At 39.6% G+C, this 22469-nt stretch overlaps 2 protein-coding genes across 5 annotated transcripts; both read left to right on the forward strand.

The window, feature by feature from the left end:
• The first annotated feature begins 264 nt into the window (after positions 1–264).
• On the forward strand, positions 265–4554 carry LOC109631228 (claudin-14). 4 transcript variants are annotated; one of them, XM_069533115.1, is made up of 5 exons: positions 265–494; positions 627–1048; positions 1204–1314; positions 2292–2553; positions 3482–4554. In XM_069533115.1, the coding sequence occupies exons 4-5, from the start codon at positions 2320–2322 to the stop codon at positions 3986–3988; spliced, it is 741 nt and encodes a 246-aa protein (XP_069389216.1). In that variant the 5' UTR covers positions 265–494; positions 627–1048; positions 1204–1314; positions 2292–2319; the 3' UTR covers positions 3989–4554. The 4 variants fall into 4 exon arrangements, with proteins under 4 accessions (XP_069389216.1, XP_069389217.1, XP_019945413.1 ...); XM_069533116.1 differs by having other exon boundaries at positions 1207–1314; XM_020089854.2 differs by lacking the exon at positions 1204–1314.
• A 1608-nt stretch (positions 4555–6162) lies between these two features.
• On the forward strand, positions 6163–15267 carry LOC109631219 (high-affinity choline transporter 1-like). The gene is made up of 9 exons (XM_020089842.2): positions 6163–6405; positions 7686–7943; positions 8260–8373; positions 8626–8781; positions 8924–9072; positions 9400–9543; positions 9807–9960; positions 11343–11560; positions 12040–15267. Exons 2-9 carry the CDS (start codon positions 7760–7762, stop codon positions 12688–12690), a joined length of 1770 nt encoding a protein of 589 aa, XP_019945401.1. The 5' UTR covers positions 6163–6405; positions 7686–7759; the 3' UTR covers positions 12691–15267.
• Positions 15268–22469: the final 7202 nt, after the last annotated feature.

Below are 22469 nucleotides of genomic sequence, written 5' to 3' on the forward strand. Positions count from 1 at the left end.
GTAGGCCACCTCTGCCTTGAGTTAGTTCTCTGTGAATACACATTATTCAAAGGGCGTGTGAAGTGCAGAAAAGTTTGCAGCTTCCCAAACCTCTGAAAACATAAAAGAGACTTGAGAAAAAGAAAGACCTGTGTTACACTGTCGACATGGCCCTGCTGCCCTCCAGCAGTGTGTGCTTCAAAACCAGCTCTGCTCAGCTGCTAATCACAGGATTACTCTGCTTAACTAAGACTATTAAGTGTTCCACATTCAAATGGCGTCTCCCACTGGCGGACCTTGGAGAGGATCATCCCTGCACTATAGGGCTCCGACAGAGAGCTGAACACCGCGCAGAGGACCCAGGAGAAGGGTGAGGAAAATGCTCCTGTGTACTGACAGGATGTCACGGTGGGTTGGGACAGAGAGATAAGGACCACCAAGCGAGAAGATGGACTTAGAAGATGAACTCGGGATAGAGGTGCAGCTTTGAGTGACCTCACCTGGCTGGTTACACAGTAGGTACCACATTACCATGAAGTCAAATGTATGTCAGCTTTTGCATGACTGATGATTACATGGATTTATAGGCTACTTTATAAAATCATTGTTTCATTCATTCTTCTCGTGTATTTCATTGTTATCCACAGATTCAGGATATTCAGGGAGCCGAGTCACTGGGACTAAAACAGCACAACCAGTGAGGACAATATCTCCTCTGTCTGTCTCTGCTCTGCCTCCGACAGTTGACATCCGCCCTGTCCACTGTCTGGAGCAACATGTCAGCAGCAGTGCTTTCTCTCATGTCATCTCTGACATAAAGCTCGCGGCGCTGACAGGGATAATGCAGATGATGATATCTGGCCAGTCATATACTTGACAGGCCAGACACACACACATTGTACTTGTCTGTTTAAGCACAGGCAGAGACAGAAGGTGCTGGTCAGTGTGCAATCAATGCCAGTGACCTTATTTCTCTGGAACTCCTCCAAATATGTCTCCATCACTTAGGATGACTGTGCCGTCTGGACACCTGTGATCAAGGCTCTCTAGTCCTCATGTAACCTTGTTGGTGAGTATTCAAAATATGAAGCGAGTATTAATTGTACAGCTTAGATATTGCAGATGGTCAAAATTTGATGTTTGCACAGTGACTTTGTAGGCAAACAAAAATGAATCAAGAGGCTTGTCACAGCTTTGCTTATACTTGTTATGTCTCCTGTGTAGTAGATCATTACATCAGCACAATGAGCCCTGTATCTGGCGCCAGGTCTAACAGTGAACAACAATCAGGCTTTATAAACAGCCTCTGCTCTCCGAGGAAGTCAGAAAACAATGGTTTGTTTTTCTTTGGTTTTTACGTTTAAAGTGTCTTGCGGGAACAACAGGCTGTTTCTAATGTAAGAAGTATTATAACTTTTATGTTATGTTGTGTGTTTTTTAAACTCTCGTTGTCTCTGTTTTAAAATAATTGTTTGCTCATTATCCAGGAACTTTTCACCCAGAGAACATTGAGGAGGAACATAAGTAAATGCTTAACTACCTATTTTGTTTCTATGAGGGAGGGGGTCCTTACTTGAGGCCTGGATCTAGGGGCAGACAGCTGTAGAATATGTGTGCAAAAGTCCCAGATGAGGACGGAGAATAATAGGACATAATAGAATTCGGCCCATTAGTGCAACAACAATCTCTTCCTGCCACAGTCTGGGGCCCCGCTCTGTGATCAACTCTCTCAAATACCCTGCAGAGCTGTGAAAAATGTTCAAAGTTAGTGGTTTATAACAGCGACTCTCAGCTTGGGCGCTTCCTGTAAATATTTAATTTCCCCTCTCTCCCTTCCTGAGGGGTGGTGTACAGAGCTCAACAAATAGACTGCTGTGGTTAGCCCTCCTGAGGGGGGCGTTAAACAGGTGAAGCCGAACAAAGCTCTCATTAGTTACAGATGCAGTCATCTGCCACTCACCGGAGACTGATGACAGAATACTGAAAGTTTCCACTGCTATTTTTGCCTGCGCTCCTCCAGAGACACTGACTGTGACTGGATGTTAGCTCAGTGGAATTTACTCTACTGCTGGGGACCATGCAGATGAAAGGAGGAATCCAGCCACATCTGCAGCCTGGGGGACCGTAGCTTTGTTCCAGAGAGTGCTCATTTTTATGTGGTGACTTGTTACGATTAATTGAATCATCATTTTCTTGACTTCAGTGTATATTCCTGAGACTAGTGATTGACATGCACAGCTTTGAGACCTCCAGATTGTCTCCTGGTGTGTGTACATGCTCATCAGCTGTGACTGTCACTTTGTACTTTGCAGTTTGAGCATCTGACCGACTGAAACAATCATGGCCAGCATGGCCGTTCAGCTCCTCGGTTTCTTCTTGGGCCTGCTGGGGTTTGTGGGAACCATGGTTGTGACTCTGCTCCCCCACTGGCGCACCACGGCCTATGTGGGCTCCAACATCATCACAGCCACCGCCTACATGAAAGGCCTGTGGATGGAGTGTGTGTGGCACAGCACTGGCATTTATCAATGTGAGGTGTACAGATCTCTGCTGGCACTGCCACAGGACCTACAGGTACACACACCATTTAGTGACAGTATTTAGATCAAGCATTTGCTTTTCTCTGCTTCAGATCATTTGCTGGCAGCCACCTTAGAAAACATAATGGCTTTGTTTAGTTTTTTAAATTTTATTACATTTTATAGACAAATCAGTTTCTCTGATTAAGTGGGTCAATTTTCAGCAGATTATTATTACCTATTACCTATTGACTTCATGCAATTATAATATAATATAATGACTTTAATTCAAATGTGATTATACAAGATAATCTATGTATTGATATATTGATTAACCAGTGGTTTGGTTGAATACTGATTCGCTGTATGTATAAAACTTTAAATAATTTTTCCCATCATTCTTTCCCAAACATTTTTACCAATAACCCCTAATATGTGTAGAAATTTTGGTCTCATAAGCTTTTTTTGTCACTAACTGGGCTTATGAGTAACACAAAATGGAAATGACCTTGAAGCATTGCGAACATAGCTTCTCAGGAAATACTTAATGTTTAACAAATTGGACTTTGGCTGAATGAATACAAATTCAATTTTTTTGCTTGAGATTCATTCACAGACAAGGAAATATATATTATGTAATCTTCCATTATTATGCTTTGACTCAATGGGAAAAATCTATTGTCAAACCTCATCTGAACAAATTTTGTAAAACTCCAGTAACAGAAATCCAAATAATCATGTCTATATCATCTCTGATTCCCCGGGTAGCATAATTGTTGTGGTGAACTTCTAAATGTGAATTGGCATGGTTTTGAAACTTTACATTTTAAGCAGCTCTCAGTGAATTCAGTAATTTCATAAAATATCTAGATGATAAGAAGCTACTTTTTTCACTGCTAAGCAGGGCCTGGAGTCTTCTGTATTCCAAACATAACAGCAGGTTTAGTCCCAACTTTAAAAATCTTTGTTCTCCCCCACATTAGGCTGCCCGGGCACTCATGGTGCTTTCCTGCATCACCTCAGCCCTGGCATCTCTGGTCTCTGTGATGGGGATGAAGTGTACCCGCTTCGCACGTGGCTCGCTGATCAAGTCTCCGCTGGCAATGAGCGGAGGGATATGTTTCATCTGTGCAGGTGTCCTCTGTCTAATCACTGTATCCTGGACCACCAACGATGTCATAATGGACTTCTACGACCCCTTCCTCCCTAGCGGGCAGAAGTATGAGATCGGCCTGGCCGTGTACCTTGGATACGCCTCAGCTTGCCTCAGTCTGAGCGGAGGACTAGTACTGTCCTGGAGCAGCTGTGGTGACAGGTCACGGAGTTCCCCTCCTATTCAGATGAGTCAACCATCATCGCCTCCCCCTGCCTTCAACCACATATACCCCCCTTCTCCACCATACAAGCCCCCTGAGGCCTTGAAGGACAATCGTACTCCATCATTTTACTCCCTTTCCAGCAATGGATACAGGCTCAATAACTATGTCTAAAACAGGAGGATATACAAACACAGTAACTGTGGTCATGACAGCTGTGTCCAATCTCCAACACTTCTCCACCTTATTTGTAATTCTATATCTTTGCCACCTCCTTACCCATAAAACAGGATGGACACGGAAAAGTACCAGTTCCTCACATTTCTATATTTGACCACTACAGATAAGACAACTTGACAAACGAACTTCGCTGTGATCAGGTCTGATGTCTCAGTTACAAGGAACCAAAGTCTTGAAGAGAGCTGAGAACTAAAACTTGTTGACCTGCTGTCACACAGCCAAAAGACCAGAAGGTGGCAGCACACTCCTGCAAGTAGTCACAATGATGGACTATATGGACTCCCATATTCTAACTTTAACAGCCATGTTAATATTTGACCAGTTGTCTTCCATTTTTAGTTTTGGTTAAGTCTTTGTAATAGTGCAGGCTGTACATCAGTATTTATAAAAAACAAGCACATTGTATTTAAGGTCTGTATTCGTTTTATGGACCTTGAAAATAAAGGTAGACATATTGTTAGATTCTAATAATCAAATGATAAAACAAAAATATCTAATAAATACTGACAAATGGTTTTCACTGGCTTTTTTTTAACCTTTTGTGAATTTGTGAGGATAAAGTGACTGAGAGCTAAGACCTTAAATGCATCAATGATGGATGGATAGATAGATAGATAGATAGATAGATAGATAGATAGATAGATAGATAGATAGATAGATAGATAGATAGATAGATAGATAGATAGATAGATAGATAGATAGATAGATAGATAGATAGATTAGAAAATGTTATCATGATCATCAATTACAATAATAAAGACTAGAATTAGGTAAAATCAGGGAATGAAATACTTAGCTTTGATTTAAAGGAAGCTACTGACAGCTTTGAGTACAGCTTCTAAAGGCCACTAGATGTCGACAGAGGTCTTCTGGGAAGTTATTCATTCAGACTACCTCCTGTGATTAGATATAGCTGTTGGTATATGTTAGCAATAACACAGTCTTAATCTTTAAGCCATGAATATGAAATTTATTTGTGTCTCATCTATACAGCTTTTCCAGACTGTCTACCTGTAACACAGTGGACGCGTCTCCATGGCTTATTTGTTAGAAAAGCATCCAATTAGAGGTGTCCTATGTCTCACAGCCTGTCAGCCACACAGACACTAAATTAGAGGACGCGTCACAATAACAGCAAATCATTTTTCTTATTTCCAGCAGTCACACTAGATGACACCTTTGTTTATGTCCATATGTGTTATAAGATTTCCTACTGGAACTAGTTATTTTATGAAGCTGCTCTAAAAAAGTGAGTGACATATATTTATAATTTCAAATTAGACATAAATGGCAACAAGATGTATGCCAAATTGTCTTGATGCCAAAAACTAAACTCTCCATTGAGTACATAGACTACAGACTCATTTATTATAGGGAGTGAGTTTTCTCATTTGTGGAATGTGAAATTTTCATTTCAGCACCATGGACAGCAGACTGAAGTTAACGCCCATAATTCAGTATTTAAAGCAACACGTGGTTTGATGGTGTAGATGAAGGGATTGTTGCTCCTCTAGTTTTGTGGATAGACAACAAGTGGTAACATCCCTTACAAACTATACATAGCATCTAGATAAAGTGCCCAAATATTATGTCTCATAAGGTGAAAATACTAAAAGTGCCCATGCATCCTTTGAGTCACCATAGATCCTTCCTTATGACGTAAATCTATGAATTCAACTAGGTCTTTCAATGTTCATGTTTTAACAACTTGGGAGTGGATTGATGTAAAAGCGTCAGAGTCTCATGCTCAAGCCGGGTAATAAAATAAAGAAGTAATCACACGCAGGCCTCTCCATCCTCACCATTACCATCGTGCAGCCAGCGTTTGGAGAATAAACGCGATGCTTTAAACGCGGAGCAAAGCGCGGATACCCTGTGCGTAACCATCATCATAAATCAGGCCTGGAAAAGTAAAGGTTCTGTCCATCTCCAATATGATCTTATGCTATAGGAAATCTTTTTTCAGGAGAGCTTGTGCGTCACGCCGTTCTCTATTAGGTGCTATTTTCGTCCCGCTCCTGGAAGACATTCATCCACCATCTATACCGTGACAGCACCCAATAAACCCACCACTCCCATTCATCTCCACCCACCTCCACCCTCTCTCTCTCTCTCCCTGTCTCTCTCCCTCCCTCTCCCTCTCAAACACACTCCCCCTCTCTCTCTGACGAGCATTGGTGACTTAAAAAACAACATAGGAGAATTGTGTTTGCGCGTCCAAGAGGATTTCCTTTTGGCACCTTTAACATTTTACCAAGAAACAAAAAAGATTATTTGACAGCTTTGACACTTTTTTTTTAAATCTTCTAATCCTATTTATCTATTTCCAATCCGTTTCTCCAAAAGAAAAGGTAAGATCATGTCACTTTATGAAATTACATCCTTTAACTAATATGTGTCGCCTGGATGTTTAACTGCATTTGACCAAAGTGACAGATGTTGATTTATAGGGAAATCAATAATGCAATGCCTGCCTCTTGGAACCATGGTGTCAGCGCAACGGGGTGGCTGGAAACCGCTGGTTTGGTTGTAATGATGCAGCAAAACGGACATTAAACCCTTACACATCAGTTTTACATCTGTTTTGGTTGATGTTTGCTGATTACTCTGAACGCGCATCACCTTTGGAGAGCATTTGACTTTTACGCACGAATGCACCGGAGAAGCATAAGTGCCTGGGTCCAGATTTTTTATATCATATTATAGTACAATGAAGCTTTGTTCAATTTTTAAGGATGATATGAAAAGACATTTTGTGGAGTAGACCAGCAGGATAATTGGAGTAAGTAATTGGAGCGGCGACAAAGACATCTTCTATGCGCGCATAGAAGATGTTCAACTGTCTTTAAAGTTGGACAACGAAGACGTCACTGATGTTTAATGAACTTACCTGATCAACAAGCTCTAGGTCTGTATTTTTATGATCTACATCTTTTGACCTGATGTCACACGATGGAGAACTGGATGTTCCTCTTCATCTGCCTTGCGCGTTAAGGTATTGGACACTCAACGATGATTTTTCATTGTTGAGCGAAAATATAAGAGAGTAGCACAAAAAGTGTTTTTAATTTTTATAAACCAAAGAGGTTTCCAGCAATCAACCGATCGTTTGTCTAATCATCGTTAGAGGCGAGATGGCAATGCTTTTGTCATTTGAATGCTGAGACTTAATCGCAGTTTATTGTACTAAACTGAGTCCAGACTATTTTCTTGATTCAGAACATTTTCTTCCAAAATGATTCAACCTTTTATGTTTACATTGCAGCCTTGAATCTGGCAAGTCTTTATTTTTAAATATGGTAATATAACATTTCTGTGCGTAAAATGCCAAAAAATCAAATGTGGATTACGTTGTATTATATATATATATATTCTTTAAGTACAACTTTCCGAACCTTTAACTGAGTAAAAAGTCAATCCTTTAGTTTTAGGAAACTGCAGTGTTTTAAAGTTGATTATTTTTCCTTTTCGAGTTTAGAAATGTGCTCCATGTGATGCGTATCGAGGCACTGTAATTACAACGTGTCTGTTTATAGGCTTGATAAACGTTTAAGATGAGGCTTCCATTGTAGTTGTGATTTTGGAAAACAGTCTTGAGAAATGTTTCACCTACTTTTTTTTTTTTACAAAGCTCTCTCCATGAGATTCCAGTCCTCCGCGCGGACTAGCACTTGATCTCGGCGGGAGGACGCGGACGGAGGGAAGATGGCCATCCACGCCGAGGGTCTCGTGGCTATCGTTATTTTCTATATGCTGATCCTGTTCGTGGGGATCTGGGCCGCGTGGAAGAATAAGAACTCTGGAGTTGGCGATGGCGGAGAGCGGAGCGAGAGCATCATGGTCGGGGGAAGGGACATCGGATTGTTCGTCGGTGGATTCACAATGACCGGTGCGTTGGTTAACTCTGGGTAGACTTTTAAAGTATTAGTTTGTTGGAGGGAGCTGACATTGGTCTGTGTGTGCATTATGTCATATTTGGGTGTTATATGAGACAATACATTTCATCAAGTTCGTCTTTTACGCACGGACAGCACTGGAGCCACAAACACCCTGTGATCTATTACTGCAGTGCATTCATTACATTTCAACGCACTTACAGAATTAATGCAACATAACAAGCACTAACATTTCATTAAAGACCGTTTCTGGAAAAGGTAGAATCTCTTTTTAATATATACTTGTGTTTCTATTTTTCTTGGTTGCAGCCACTTGGGTGGGTGGGGGCTACATCAATGGGACAGCGGAGTATGTCTACCTGCCAGACTATGGCCTGGCCTGGGCACAGGCACCCTTTGGTTATGCTCTCAGCCTGGTAGTAGGTAAGAAACAATCAATTAATTATACCCTACAAAGGCAGTGCGTAAAACACAACCAAGTGCAATGTAAGAATGCAGAGATGCTGCAAATGTGAAAAGGTTTTTTATAGAACCATACTAGATGAAGCAAAACATGCAAAACACACCACATATATATTTTGCATCAAACTGTACTGCTTTAGACATTGTTGAAGACTTTCTCAAATCATTCATTATGCTATTTCTCTGCCTCATGTAATGTCTGACATTATTCAGGAGGGCTTTTCTTTGCCAAACCAATGCGCTCACGTGGCTATGTCACCATGCTGGATCCCTTCCAGCAGCTGTATGGAAAACGGATGGGGGGCCTGCTCTTCATCCCTGCACTGATGGGAGAAATCTTCTGGTCTGCAGCCATTTTATCTGCCCTGGGTAGGTGGTCTCTGAGTAGGAACTCTTAAATATCATCAAACCCTAAACTAACTTTAAATGTCTCAAGTCATTGTTTGCATCACTTTGATTTCATTGTGAAGTCAGTGACTGTATTTGCTGAACTGAATGTGTTGCCCTGCAGGTGCCACACTGAGCGTGATCGTGGACATCAACATAAATATGTCTGTGGTGATCTCAGCACTGATTGCGATCTTCTACACGCTTGTTGGAGGACTCTACTCTGTAGCATATACAGATGTGGTCCAGCTCTTCTGTATCTTTTTAGGCTTGGTGAGTTTTACCGAGATCAATGTCTACCCCAAATGTGATATGCCAGATAGATGGAGTGAAAGCCACGGGTTTTTAGCAATTTACAAAGAAAGTCAAGAGTTACACAAAGAGTTGCTTTTTTCATCTTGAATTGTGAAGTTGTTTTGATGTTTATTTGACAAATTTCATGCATAAAAAGATACAAAATAACCATCTAAATGACATATTAGCAGAAAAACACTGATTTGCTGAAGCAGGAATATCCATTGTCAGAGAACCATGTTAAAATCTAAGTATTTTGCTAAAACTAAAATGGTATTTGTATTCTCATACCCTCCTCTCCAACAGTGGATCAGCGTGCCTTTTGCCCTGTCCAATCCCGCTGTGTCAGACATCAGTGTTTCAGCCAAAGAAGCAATCTACCAGTCACCCTGGCTGGGGAAGATTGAGCCAGAGGACAGATGGCTCTGGGCCGACAACTTCTGTTTGCTGGTAAGAAGATACATGAAGACGCAGTATATCACTGTAAAGTAAACTGCATACACAATTTGATTCCTCTTAAACTGCCAAGTGCAACAGGGGAGGGGGTTAAATGAAGTATTGAAGTTGGAATTTAAGCACAGACAAGTTATCAACATTATTATCTAGAAAATCTCAAAGCTGTTCTGACTTAGAAGATCTGTGTTGCTGGTAGTGTAGCTGACTGATGTGCATTGGTTTGGTGTCTGTATTTACTATGGTGTTTCTGTTTCTAGATGTTGGGGGGGATTCCCTGGCAGGTCTATTTTCAACGGGTTCTTTCTGCCTCTTCAGCTACCTACGCCCAGGTCCTTTCCTTCCTCGCCGCCTTCGGCTGCTTGGTCATGGCCGTCCCCTCTGTCCTCATAGGAGCTATAGGGGCCTCCACCGGTAAATACATACACACACACACACACACACACACACACACATACACATGGATGACTACACTTCAAGCTGTTCGTATATAGCAGTACGTAAATATATACACAGACACACGCATTGATTAAGCCGTTAATGAAACATCACAAGACAATCGAAACATCCAGGATTCGTATCCTTTATTCAAATCAGAAAGTTTGATCAAAGCAGTGCCTCCCTGGGTTGTTTACACCCCAGCAGCTTTTTTTCAGATGTGTAAATGCAGATGCATACAGTATCTGGAGGGTAAACAACAGCAGACGGATACAGTCACGACGGGCAGAGTCATCAGACCATGCTGATATAGTGAATATTACATCTGAAGAGGTGCTAATTAATCTGGTCCATCTGAGGCTGTTTCATGTATAACCGACACTAATCATCTGCTGCTTGCGAATAGGGGGAACAGGGGAGGGAGGAAAAGACACGGATTGATATTATGTAAATTTCAAGGATGGAGAGAAGGTTGGAAAAAGGGGGCAGAAAGATAGAAGGATGTTAGAGGGTTTAAATGCAAAAGGGGGAAATGAGAACAAATGGATTGGAAAACTAGTGAGTTTGATGTTCTGACATATTTGAGTTTTGCATTACTCCAAAAATGTCAAAAAAACAATAAATGTGCATCATGTCTTATTAAAGTCAGTCTTTATAAACTATTGGTCACTGATGAGTATTCAAAATAATAATTTTACAAATGCAAAAAGGTTTAAAATGACACATTTTCCAAAATTCAGTGTTTCCTCTGATGTTCATCCTCACCCTATTCTGTATTTTATCAGCTATCAGTGTTTTATTAGAATCAATGGCTTGCTGCAGAAATTAATCATCATTAATGCAATGATTATTAATCAAATTTACAATTAAAATGTAATTAAACTAATGTCTTCTGCAACACTGTTGCATGTTTTGTGCTTTTAAGGGGCCTGTCGGATCATTTGTGAACCAATGAGTATCTATTCTGACTTTGCTCTTATCTCAACATTTCCCTTTTATTATTGCAGAAAGCCCAGCCTGATATTATAATCACAGCTGTATTTTAGCACAGAAACACGTGAAGCCCTTTTATTGTTAAGGACAATTTACAGTGTGCATTATAATAAGGTCTCAAAATGTAGCCTTTTGTCTGAAAAACTGTAAGGGATTAGGACAGACATTTTAATACACTAATCAGTCTCCACTTAAAGCAGTATTGTGTTATGCATGTTGCTGTATTTTTTTGTTCAGCATGGCATTCAGGCAAATACTGGTACTAGATAATCCTGATACTTGAATGCAGAGGTTGATTGCAATGATAAGAGGTGCTACAATAGGCCTTGACATTTCCATTTCCAACTTTCACAATATTTCTTCAGACTGGAACCAAACTACTTACGGTTCCCTCCCTCCGAAGGACAAAGAAGAATCAGACATGATCCTACCCATAGTGCTGCAGCACCTATGCCCATCCTACGTCTCCTTCTTTGGTCTGGGGGCGGTGTCAGCTGCGGTCATGTCGTCAGCGGACTCATCTATTCTCTCAGCCAGCTCCATGTTTGCCAGGAACATCTATCAGCTCGCCTTCCGGCAGTCGGTAAGAGTGCCAACAAAAAATACCAGCACTCATATGCATAGTTTAAACATCAATAAATCAATCATCTTTTCATCCCAAGTGTGTCAGATTTTGAAAACAAAAATACACAGCAGTGCAAATTGAATCTACGTTGCTATTACTGTTTGTGTAACATACAAAACCAAGCCCCAGACCTGGGGCTTCAAAAGCTGTGTTCACACCAAATACGAAGTACATTTTCATGTCGAGTTTGGCCACAGGATCATTTGTGTTGTCTTGGATTGCTTGCTTGAATACTGCGTATACACACCCTGCCAATATTAAAGGGAATAACTCAAATTTCACATCTATCGTGTATCAGGAATGACATGACACTGGTACTAGATAATCCTGATAGACATTTGGGTCTATTCGTGTCTCTTGTCATACATCCTGGTTTAATCTTGTCTTCATCTTATTCCTCCTTCTTCACTCTGTCGTCCTTTTCTTCTTTCCTACAGGCCTCAGATCGTGAAATTGTTTGGGTCATGCGCTTCACCATCTTTGTATTCGGCGCTCTCGCCACTGCTATGGCATTGTTGACTGGATCAGTATATGGCTTGTGGTACCTCAGTTCCGACCTGGTCTATGTCATCATCTTTCCCCAACTTCTCAGTGTGTTATTTGTCAAGGGCACTAATACCTATGGCTCTGTGGCTGGCTATGTCTTTGGTCTGTTGCTACGCATTGGTGGAGGGGAGCCCTACCTCAAACTCCCTCCCTTCATCTTCTACCCTGGCTGGGTTAAACAGGAGAAGGTACACCACCTCACTGGTAATGTTGAGTACTTTGTCCAGCAGAAGTTTCCATTCAAGACTATGTCCATGGCGGCATCCTTCTTGGCGAATGTGGCCTTTTCTTACCTGACAAAGTACCTTTTTGAAAGTGGTATGCTGTCACACAAGTACGACTTCCTGGATGCTGTAGTGTCCAAGCATAGCAAGGAGATCATGGACAAGGCTACGTTGGTAAGCAACCATGACAACATCATCCTTTCAGAGATGGCTCCCGTCAAGCAGGCACTGAGTGTGTCACTCGCTGGAACCTTCACCAACACCGAGATCCTCAGTGATGATGGGGCATCCAGTCCAGAGGATTTTCACCATGACTAGACAACAAATGCACGAGGGAACTAGAACCAAGGAATATGAAGAAGAAGGAATTATCAAAGAGGCATCAACATACTTCAGGAAACTTGCTACTGCCGCACTGAAAGCTGAATCGGCAGAAATCTGCTCTGGCTTTCGAGTGACTCAACAAGTTTGTTTTATGCTGATGACGTGGTGCCTCCTTCTTTTTTGGACATTCCTTGCCCAGAAACAGAAGATAGACTGTCAATCAGCTGTGTTAAGTATACCATACTCAGTGTTGTGTTCTTATCATGACTGTCAATCCAAAACCACAACAATAATTTTAATTTAAGTGCTGCTATAGTAATCAGAGGAACTCTGATAAGGAAGATACAGAAAGCCTATATGAGGGTCTACAAATGTTTGCAGTGCGACATGAGAATTGTGCAATATCTAACCTAGGCATTGTGTCCACATAGCTGTCCGTGTGTGTTGATGTACATGTGAATGTGTTCTCCTGCTTCAAAAATGGCATCAAGTGAATCCGACAGAAACTTTTTTCTTTTTAGACTGAGTTGTGAGTTTGCGTTGAGTAAATTTATTAACAGAGCAATAATATTTTTGGATCTATGTTTTACAGATAGATACAGAATTCTAAACATGCATTAATTTCTAGATGAGTGGATTATTTTGCTGAATTTATGGTGTGTGTGTTAACCTTGCTCTGAAGCCTCCTGATGTACTCGCTCGTCAAATAAAGAACCACGTACCCCATGATAATCCCAAACCTTGCACTTACCAAACAGAAGATTGATACTCAGTTGATTTTCTGCAAAATCCCAGACTACGTTCAGTTGCAACATTTTAGATTATTCACTAGCAAATTTTTTTAAATGTAAATTTTTTAACACCATCCACATTGCAGCTATAGTATTGTAGCCCAGAGATAGTAGACCAGGGTCCACATAGTGCTCACTTTTAGGTTGAGGTATGATCAAAGTTTAGCCTACTTTTATTAATTAACCTCATGTAGGCAGCACAACGACCTGTAAATTCATCAGTGACCTTAATAAGTTTGGTATGCCGAAATTAGTTATGAGAGTTGCTTATTTATACTCACAGCACATATGGAGTAAGATAAGCATTCCTTTTAAAGTGTGTTTGTGTCTTTCTGAAGAATGTAAGACAACTTTTAATACACTTTTATCTCAGTTTTGTTCTCTACAAACTACGGAGATAGATTTTTAGCAGAGCTCCATTGTGTTAACCAGCTTGTTGATAAATTTGGGAGGTGGTGTACATTGGGTTTAATAGAGCTTATAGAGGAAAACTGCTGCATTCTGCACATTGCAATGATGTTAATGAAAGTTGTGGACTAAAGAACTAAAAGAATGAGATGAAAGACAAGTATTGATTAGACCCACTGAATATTGATTAGACTGTGTCCTTGTCAAACATTGTTAAACCCTAAAAAAGTAATCAGTACATGTTGATTTAAGATGGGACACAAACCCAACTTTCTAGACTCAAAGTCAAACACATTTGGCACCATCAAAGCCTCGGCTTCATTAAAATAGTTAAATATTTCAAAAATAAATCATGCCATAGTTTTATTGAGGGTTTATTATTTTTTCATGTGTACCTTCCAGACAGCCATTTGCCTCCATTCATTTTTTAAGCATCCCAATTGAGAATCTCTTTGCAGTCTTTGTTTTTGTCAGACTTGCAGACATCTTAATATGCATTTGTAGCCTCATTGTCGTAACAGTAACAAAACAACAATAAAAGCACATGGTGATTGAAGTTCATTTTCAGATATACTTCAATGGAACCAAATTGTTGTCTGGACAGTAGTAAATGTACCTTATTACATGATATGCAATGATTATTTTAAAGAACCAATGTAAAATTATCTGACAAAACCTTTTTTGAAATATGCCGGTGTGCATGTGCGTATAATAATGTGTTTGCTCCTCCTTAATCTTTACTGACTGGGCAGCCACAGCAGGTTAGTGTAGATAGGAAATGATTTTTCCTCCTAGGATAGTGTCAGTAGCACCGGTCATTATCGATCCAGTCCCAAATCAATTAGCTTTCAGGACATTTGATTAATGCAGCAAAGAGGTTCGAGACTATATTTCCAGGGTTGGTTTTACAGTGTGTTATACACAGTGATGACAAGTTGAAAGGTTATTAATTAATTAACATCTTACCACTTAACATTGTCATAGATCTGGCTGGTTTACACTATGAGACGCACTGCTGTCATGTGAAGGAGTTGTTATTTTATATAAGAATTTTTGTCATTTTTAAGTCTTACTCTTTTCCAGATGAATTTTCTATTTGTCTTTTCTCTTTTGTCGTTTGTTGTCGTCTTTTTTTAATCTATGGAATTGCCTTAATTTAAAGATTAGCAGTAAGAAATTAGCATTTTTGCAAAAGTGATAATTTCATTCTAAAGTCAGTAGATCAGTTCAAAGATAAGGCTCACAATATACTGTATTTTATTTATTGTCAACAATTAAAATCAATTATGACCAAAAACAACAATGTGCATCTCTGCGACACTCAGCCATTATAGCCGATCCATCCCCAAGGAATAAAATCTTTTAAAACGTGTCCCTAATATCTAATATCTTTTTTCCAGACAGAGCAAACACAGTCAAGCACCAGATCTCAGAAAATTTACTCAACCAGGAGTCAATGGTACATTTGTTGGGGACTATTTCCACATGTGGATTAATTCACATTTGGTGGCATTAATGACCTCTTTGGCACAGAGGGATAAGATATGGGCCTATGAAGCTTTGGCTACAGAGAAAATACTTTATATGCTGTATTAGTGGGATCTTTTCAATGTTCATTTGGTTTTTTTAATGGATTTGGTGACAGTAAGAAAAATCAAGTGAAACAACAGCCTTATTCTTTAAGGTTGTAAGATGGCCTTGTAGTTATTTCTTCCACAGCTAGGGAGAGAAGGGGATTTGATCCTTGTATGTGGACAGACCTGCCTAGGTTCGGTAAAATAATCCCTACCTGATCGTGTCCCCTTCCCTTCACTTTTAAATACAGTTCTGGGATTGATGTTCTGTTGTTGAGATGACGTCAGATTCCAACTGAAGGGAGTGACTGCTGCTCTGATGCTATGCAAGGTCTCAGGCGCTGGCATTGGACTTAAATGTGAATGTAAACTTTCCTCCCCATCAGATAATGAGTGTTGTCGTAGCTTCGGTTCATCCATAAACCTGTACACACAGAAAAGAATCAATGTCAGTTGTCACACTGACACATCTGTGACTCTGTGTTGTAAATTGCAGTGATGCTGTATTTTTGTGTGATAAATGTATATACCAAAAAAAAAACCATACAAATTAGTCTACTTTTAAATGCAGCGATGAAAATGTTTGTTGACAGTGAAGTTACAGCTATTTATTTCTTCATGCAGTGTCTAAAAAAGTATAGTTGTAAACATATGTGAGATCAGTTGAATAAATTATATTATTTAGCACAGAAGTTATGTTTGCTTTTCTTTCTCCATATACATACCTGCTTTATAGCATGTTTGAAATATGTTTAACACCCATAAACTACAAATTATTGTGTTATTCTTAGCTATTTAATATGAAATCTAGGATGGTGTGCGTGCGTGTGTGCATATATAATGTCAGTGTTGACTGACCAGCCTGCCTGCTTGGCTGCATCAATCAAAATGCCCACCTCTGAATCTTATAACTGACAAAACTGTCAGGGCTGTCAGGGCTGTCAATCATATACACACACACACACACACACACACCTATACCATATGGTTTGTTTTTTTCATCAGCGTGTGTGTGTGTGGTTTCCACAAATATATTTTCTGTACCTGAAACAAGCGGTGTAGGTTATAAGTCCAAACCAGAGCCAGACCTGTTGAGCGTGTGGATTATGTAAAGCAGAAGAATTTAGTATGACGCTCTATCACTCGTGTAACACATACTTTAGTGAAATTGGAAAGTACAGGACCGTAATATCAAACATTATGGAATGAATGAGGATAAATGAATTATAGGAATACATATACAATGATCATATTCCTTGTCATTATTGAAACCTTGTTATTATTGGCCAAAGCACAAGATCTGTTGTGTTAGACCAAACTTGGATGAAGACTAAATCAGTTGAAATGCTATAAAGCTTGATAGACAGTAGCAGAGGTTAGGGATTTTATTGCTAAAAGTAAAAAGTCAATTGAGATCCAAAAACATTTGAGTGCCTTCATGTTATTTGCGTGAACTGTGTGTGAGAACACACTGTTCTTTCCCCTTTTTTCAGTAACATTCCTCTCTCACACACTTTCGGTCTGAATTTTTAACTACAAAGAGTCATATTATTCATAATTTTCCATTGTGAGCTAATGACATGGTTCACTGAGTCATGCTGGTTCCATTTAGATCCATTTGTGTTACAGTCCCTTGTGTATTCTAGTGGTGTTAAAGTAATTTGAGACCTTCGTGTTTCTATCTCCAGAGCTGATATGAGGCGTCTCAAACAGACCTGTACGTGTGTGGATGATAAACCTCTCACCGTGAGTGCTTCATCTTGAGAGAATCACCCCCATACCCTCAAACCAAAACCTGTTTGTAGCCCAAACCTGTTATTCTGCCTGTTGAAATGGACTGAGGCATGCGAGCAGATATTATAATTATTAGTGCCAATGAAATCTGCCACCGTGTTGACATGATTCTCCTGCGGGTGATAGACATGACACATGGGTATGGTCTCATTAAAGAAGCAACACATTTACAGTGTGCTTTAATCTCACATACTCAACAGATATTGGAAAATAATCAATAATTATTATCATACACAAAACAGGAATACTTCACTTGTACCAGTTCATCTTAAACATAATTTCTGATAAATGTATTATAATTTATTTAAAAAAATACTACTACTACAATCTGAATCAGCTGGAAATTGCGCTTTCAACAAACAATTTTTTAGTGAAATTAAAACAAAGGTGGACGACAAGAATGCTCCCTTAAAACTAAACCAAATAATCATGATTATTACGGTATAATCCATAAACCTCTATGTCAGTGGACAGGACATGGAAGAATCTAAAAGTGAAAGTACACGTTAAGTAAAGATGATTTCTGTCACTGTAAGTTGTTGTTATCACACAGCGTTACTTTTTCTGGTAAGTTTGATTTTAGTTATTTATCTGATGCTAGAAAAATGTGGTTGACAATTGTCATAATTGGCAGCTGAGACATTACTAAGGTGCACACTCTGGCTCCTATATGACCTCATAATAGCAAGATGGTGGCGCCTACATCGAGGATCATTTGGCATTTTCAAGGGGAGGAAGTGGAGACATGTTTATCTGTATATACAGTCTATAGACACTCAATCCTTATTGCTTTTTGGTTCTAGTTCAAATCGACAAATCACAGGTCCAATTCCTCAAGAGAGGCTCTTTCTCGTTTAATGTCTCATTAGCCGCTGCGTGATTCTTTGAACCCTCTGATGAGATGTGTTTGTCACATCTTTATCGTCACAATCCTCAGATTGAACTCCCAGCTGGTCAAGTTTTAGCATCTCTATAAATCCATGTATGTGTTTCTCTCAACCCTACAGCCAAGCTGCAGGCTTCACAACTCGAGCTCTTTCCTCGCTGACGCTGCCTCTGTGTTTGCCATGACATCGTCGACAGTAGCATGTACTTCACACACACACACACACATACACTTTTAGCCCTGCAGCTCAGCTCATGATTTATTCTCTCTAAAATGACACAAAGTCAGGAAGGCAGAGGGAAGCGCTAATGAAAAGGCAGCACTTATGCTCTTGGACACTGCGTATATCTTTTATTTATTGATTACATCTTCATCATCCATTTTAATAGCTTTGAGCGTTTAATAGCAGCTTTGATTAATGCATAGTAATTGCTACTTTTGTGCCTTTATAAATGGTCTTCTTGGATGTTGCATTATATGAAAATATAAAGTGGCTGGATTGAAAGTGGATCTCATGTATGGAGATGGATGATAACGGAATCGTTATGCCACTTGCACTCAGACCAATCCAGCAGATTCTAGAATGACTCAAAGGCAGACTGAGGTGAATTTATTTTTCCAGAAAGAGAGAGAGAGAGAGAGAGAAAAGGGGAACATATCAATCAGAATAGGGGGAGAGAAAAGTGAGCAAAGAAAATGAACAGTAATAATAAGACATTAATTAAAAGAGGAACAGGGCCTGGCTAAAGAAAGGAGAGAGAGGGGGATGATGTAATTTATAGCAATAAATCTTGGCCCATTTACTGCTTTCTCAATAAGGGCAGTGGAGAGGGGCCGGCCTGGAAAACAGTCATATTCGTTCACATTAGACTAAGTGCTCCACTTCTCAGGATAGAGAGGTGGAGGGGAAGGAAGGAGGGAGAAACGAATGGGGAGGCCAGACATTTACTGTGGCACCCTGAGCTCATATGAGAGATGGGCCGGACACAGAGTCTCCGCCAACCAGCTCATGTCCTTGCATCTGTCCTTTGCATATTAAAGCTAATTTCATGTGAATGTCAAGTTTATAAAGGTTTTTAACAGGCTTGAATTAGACTTTTAATCTCTTTGGTTATTACTATCATATTTTTTCTATTTCTTACTATTCACTTGTGTTGCTATTGTTGCTATTGTTGATGACCCACATCTTTCTGAAATATTTTATTGGATACATACAATCGATACAATCAGGTTATAGGAGCTACGAGTCCACTCACACCATAAGTAACCTCGAATTCTATATAGATAGATAGATAGATAGATTAGAACATTTAAACAGAATCATCCATTACAATAATGAATACTAGAATGGACGGATGGACAGATGGACAGATGGATAGATCTTAGACTGTATGGGATAGATAGATCAATTTTGTGCAACTAGTATATCCTCATATAACTATATTATACAATCTATGTTTGCTTCGTAGCTTGTGTGACTGTTTTTTGTAGTCAAACACACACATACAAGCGCAAGCACACACACAGGTTCACATTCCCCAGGGCACACTTTATTAAAACTGTAGACAGGAACATAAATTACCAGAGAGCTATGGCAGGAATATTACAGCACAATAGCAACAGACAGGGGAAACAGACATGTTATATTGAGTAAACCCAAATACTATTGTGTAGCTTCAACTGTTAGTTCCATTCGTAAATTGTGTTGTTTTAATAAGTCATATATCATACTGAACGGTTTCTGCTTCATGTAAAAAAAACACGCTGTAGTAGTAAAACTTAAAGGCTGCATCGTCACTGTCAGCATGTTTCCTGGAGGCCATGGAGGGTTATGTTTTTCAGCCATTCTTGTCATTGTGTCAATAAGCCACATAAAAAAGGTAGGTGCATTGTATTACCTTCCCACAGAGTCAGCCAGCGATACATTTCAGGGGACTTCTGGGGCCACTGGCAAAGGGGGCCTGGCGGGAGCCTACATTGATACATGTCACCAAATCTCTTATATTTCGTAGCTTTTGGCAGAAAACTTGTGGCATGGAATCTGGTTAGGAGGTTTTTGTTACTGTCTTCTGTATATAGACTTTAAGAGGGTTCTCACAAAATTGTCATTGCTGTGGATGAGCCGTTCTCATTGGCTCGAGGGCCCAAGGCAAATAGTTGCTTTGCCGGCACTGAGAGCAAGGCTAGATGTTAATCCATTTCCAGTCTTCATGCTAAGCTAGGCTAACCAGCTGCAGCCAGATGTGAGAGTGTTATCAGTCTTCACTTGTTGCAGGAAAGCAATTTAGCAGAAGTTATCCAGATAACTGGTGCTTTTTGACACAGCTGGGCAGGTAGTGATCTATACTCATGAGCTCTATTATCATCCCTTCCTTCCTACAGAATCTGCTTTAATAATGGCCAACAATTAATTTAATGACACCGGGTCTGGGACTGGCTGTATCCTCCTGACATCACTTTCTGTGATGATTGTTTTAGTTTTTCGTAATTCCTCAGTGGAGCTCAGATCAGCATCATTAGCGGGTTTGTTTTCACTCTCCAGTGGGATTCATATGAGACAGATCCACAACACAAACACACACACGCACACACACAAACACACACAGACACAAAGAGAGAGACAGCGCTCCTTGACAGTTGAACGCTATGCCTCAGGATCCAACCTGCCAGTATCACAAAGATAACAATCATCAATTGTTTTTTATAAAAAAAAGATTCTTTCCTTTTTTTCTTGACATTACTCAACATTTTCTATTTGTGAAATTGTACAGTATATGTCATCAGAGTCAATCATGTCAAGACATTGTTAACATGTCGGTTTAATAGACTCTGCATCTTTATCATGGTTGATAATGTCTAAAGTAAAGGGAGATAATGTTTCCTTCTGGGCTTATAATGAAATTATACCTGTGGCTCGAGGTCTGGATGTGCTCTGGACAATACCTCTGGACAGGTACACTATCGGGGGGAATAATGGGCCATGGAAAATATCACTAAACTAGATTAAGTCCTGTCATACTAACAAACAGTGTCATTTATCAACCATTGCTCTTTAGGCTTTGAGAGTTGAAGGAAAAAAATCAATTCAGTCACAAATAACCATTGTTCTTATGAACGCCAAATCAATTCAAATAAATATCTGTGGCCTTGGCTGCCAGATACGATCAATAAGCACCTGTGTCTGTACAGTCTATATACATAGAAACCTGGATTACGAAAAATTAGACACATCTATCACTTCTTTGTGCATCAGGGCATGTGTTTCATTTATGAGTTCCTTGCACTGGATTACATATTGTAAGTCCTTTCTCAGGTCATATTTTGAAGCGTTTTTTCCACTTCTGGACCTTTTGCCAATCAGACACATTAATTACAATAATTAAGACCCTTCACCAATCAGAGCAAATTTGCAAACATCCCTGTAATTACCTGTTGATTCACATACTCAGCTGATCAGCCTCTTGGAAAACATCCAAATGAATGTGTGTCTACTCAGGCTGTGAAACAAAGAGAATCTTTGTCAAATGCATTAAAACAACACATCAATGTTAAGCAACACAATAAAACCATCTATAAATATATAAATTATATTATAGTTCAAGGATTAATGTGCCCATCGACACAGAGCAAGCCTGTCTGTATACAAGACATATATCAGGACCACATCAGGACAACATTCTGCTTGTTTTACTCTGTGTTTCGTTTCTTTGATGGCTTGAAAAGAAGAGTGATGAGAAAAAAGACATGTATTACGCCGTTTGAATGGATGATCTTCTTGGTGGCACTCATAGTGATGGGTATTCGGGTCAAAATAAAGAGCCTCAGTTGCTCTTACTTTACAATCCAATTTTTTTAAAACTGACTTCTCTTTTAAATCTGTTTGTGCTGTTGTATTACTGTATCAATGTGAATTCTGGTATTTTTCAACCTAGGCTGTATATATAGCAAAGACAATTTGAGCCTATTATTGGTGGAATAAAAGTACTTTCAGTGGACTTTTCATGGACTGTCGCAGTTGCCCAATAATAGGGGCGGAGCAAAACTACCTGACCATTCCCAAAGGTTTTTGTTTGTACCATTAATTTACACACACTTTTATTTATATCGTTTAATTGTTGATTACGTGAACCATCACTAAACTAAGCACATCAGGGCAGGTAGCATAGGGCATAAGGATGGTAAAGTAACACTTTGTCAGTCAAAGAAAGGTATGATGGATATTTTTACCTCACATAAAAACTGTTTTCTTGTCGTTTATTGCCTCCATTTATTATCATTCCAATAAAGCAATCAAGCAGTTCCTTTGTTAAGACAAACCAC

The sequence above is a fragment of the Paralichthys olivaceus genome, chromosome 10 (genome assembly GCF_024713975.1).
Source record: "Paralichthys olivaceus isolate ysfri-2021 chromosome 10, ASM2471397v2, whole genome shotgun sequence".
NCBI lineage: Eukaryota > Metazoa > Chordata > Actinopteri > Pleuronectiformes > Paralichthyidae > Paralichthys > Paralichthys olivaceus.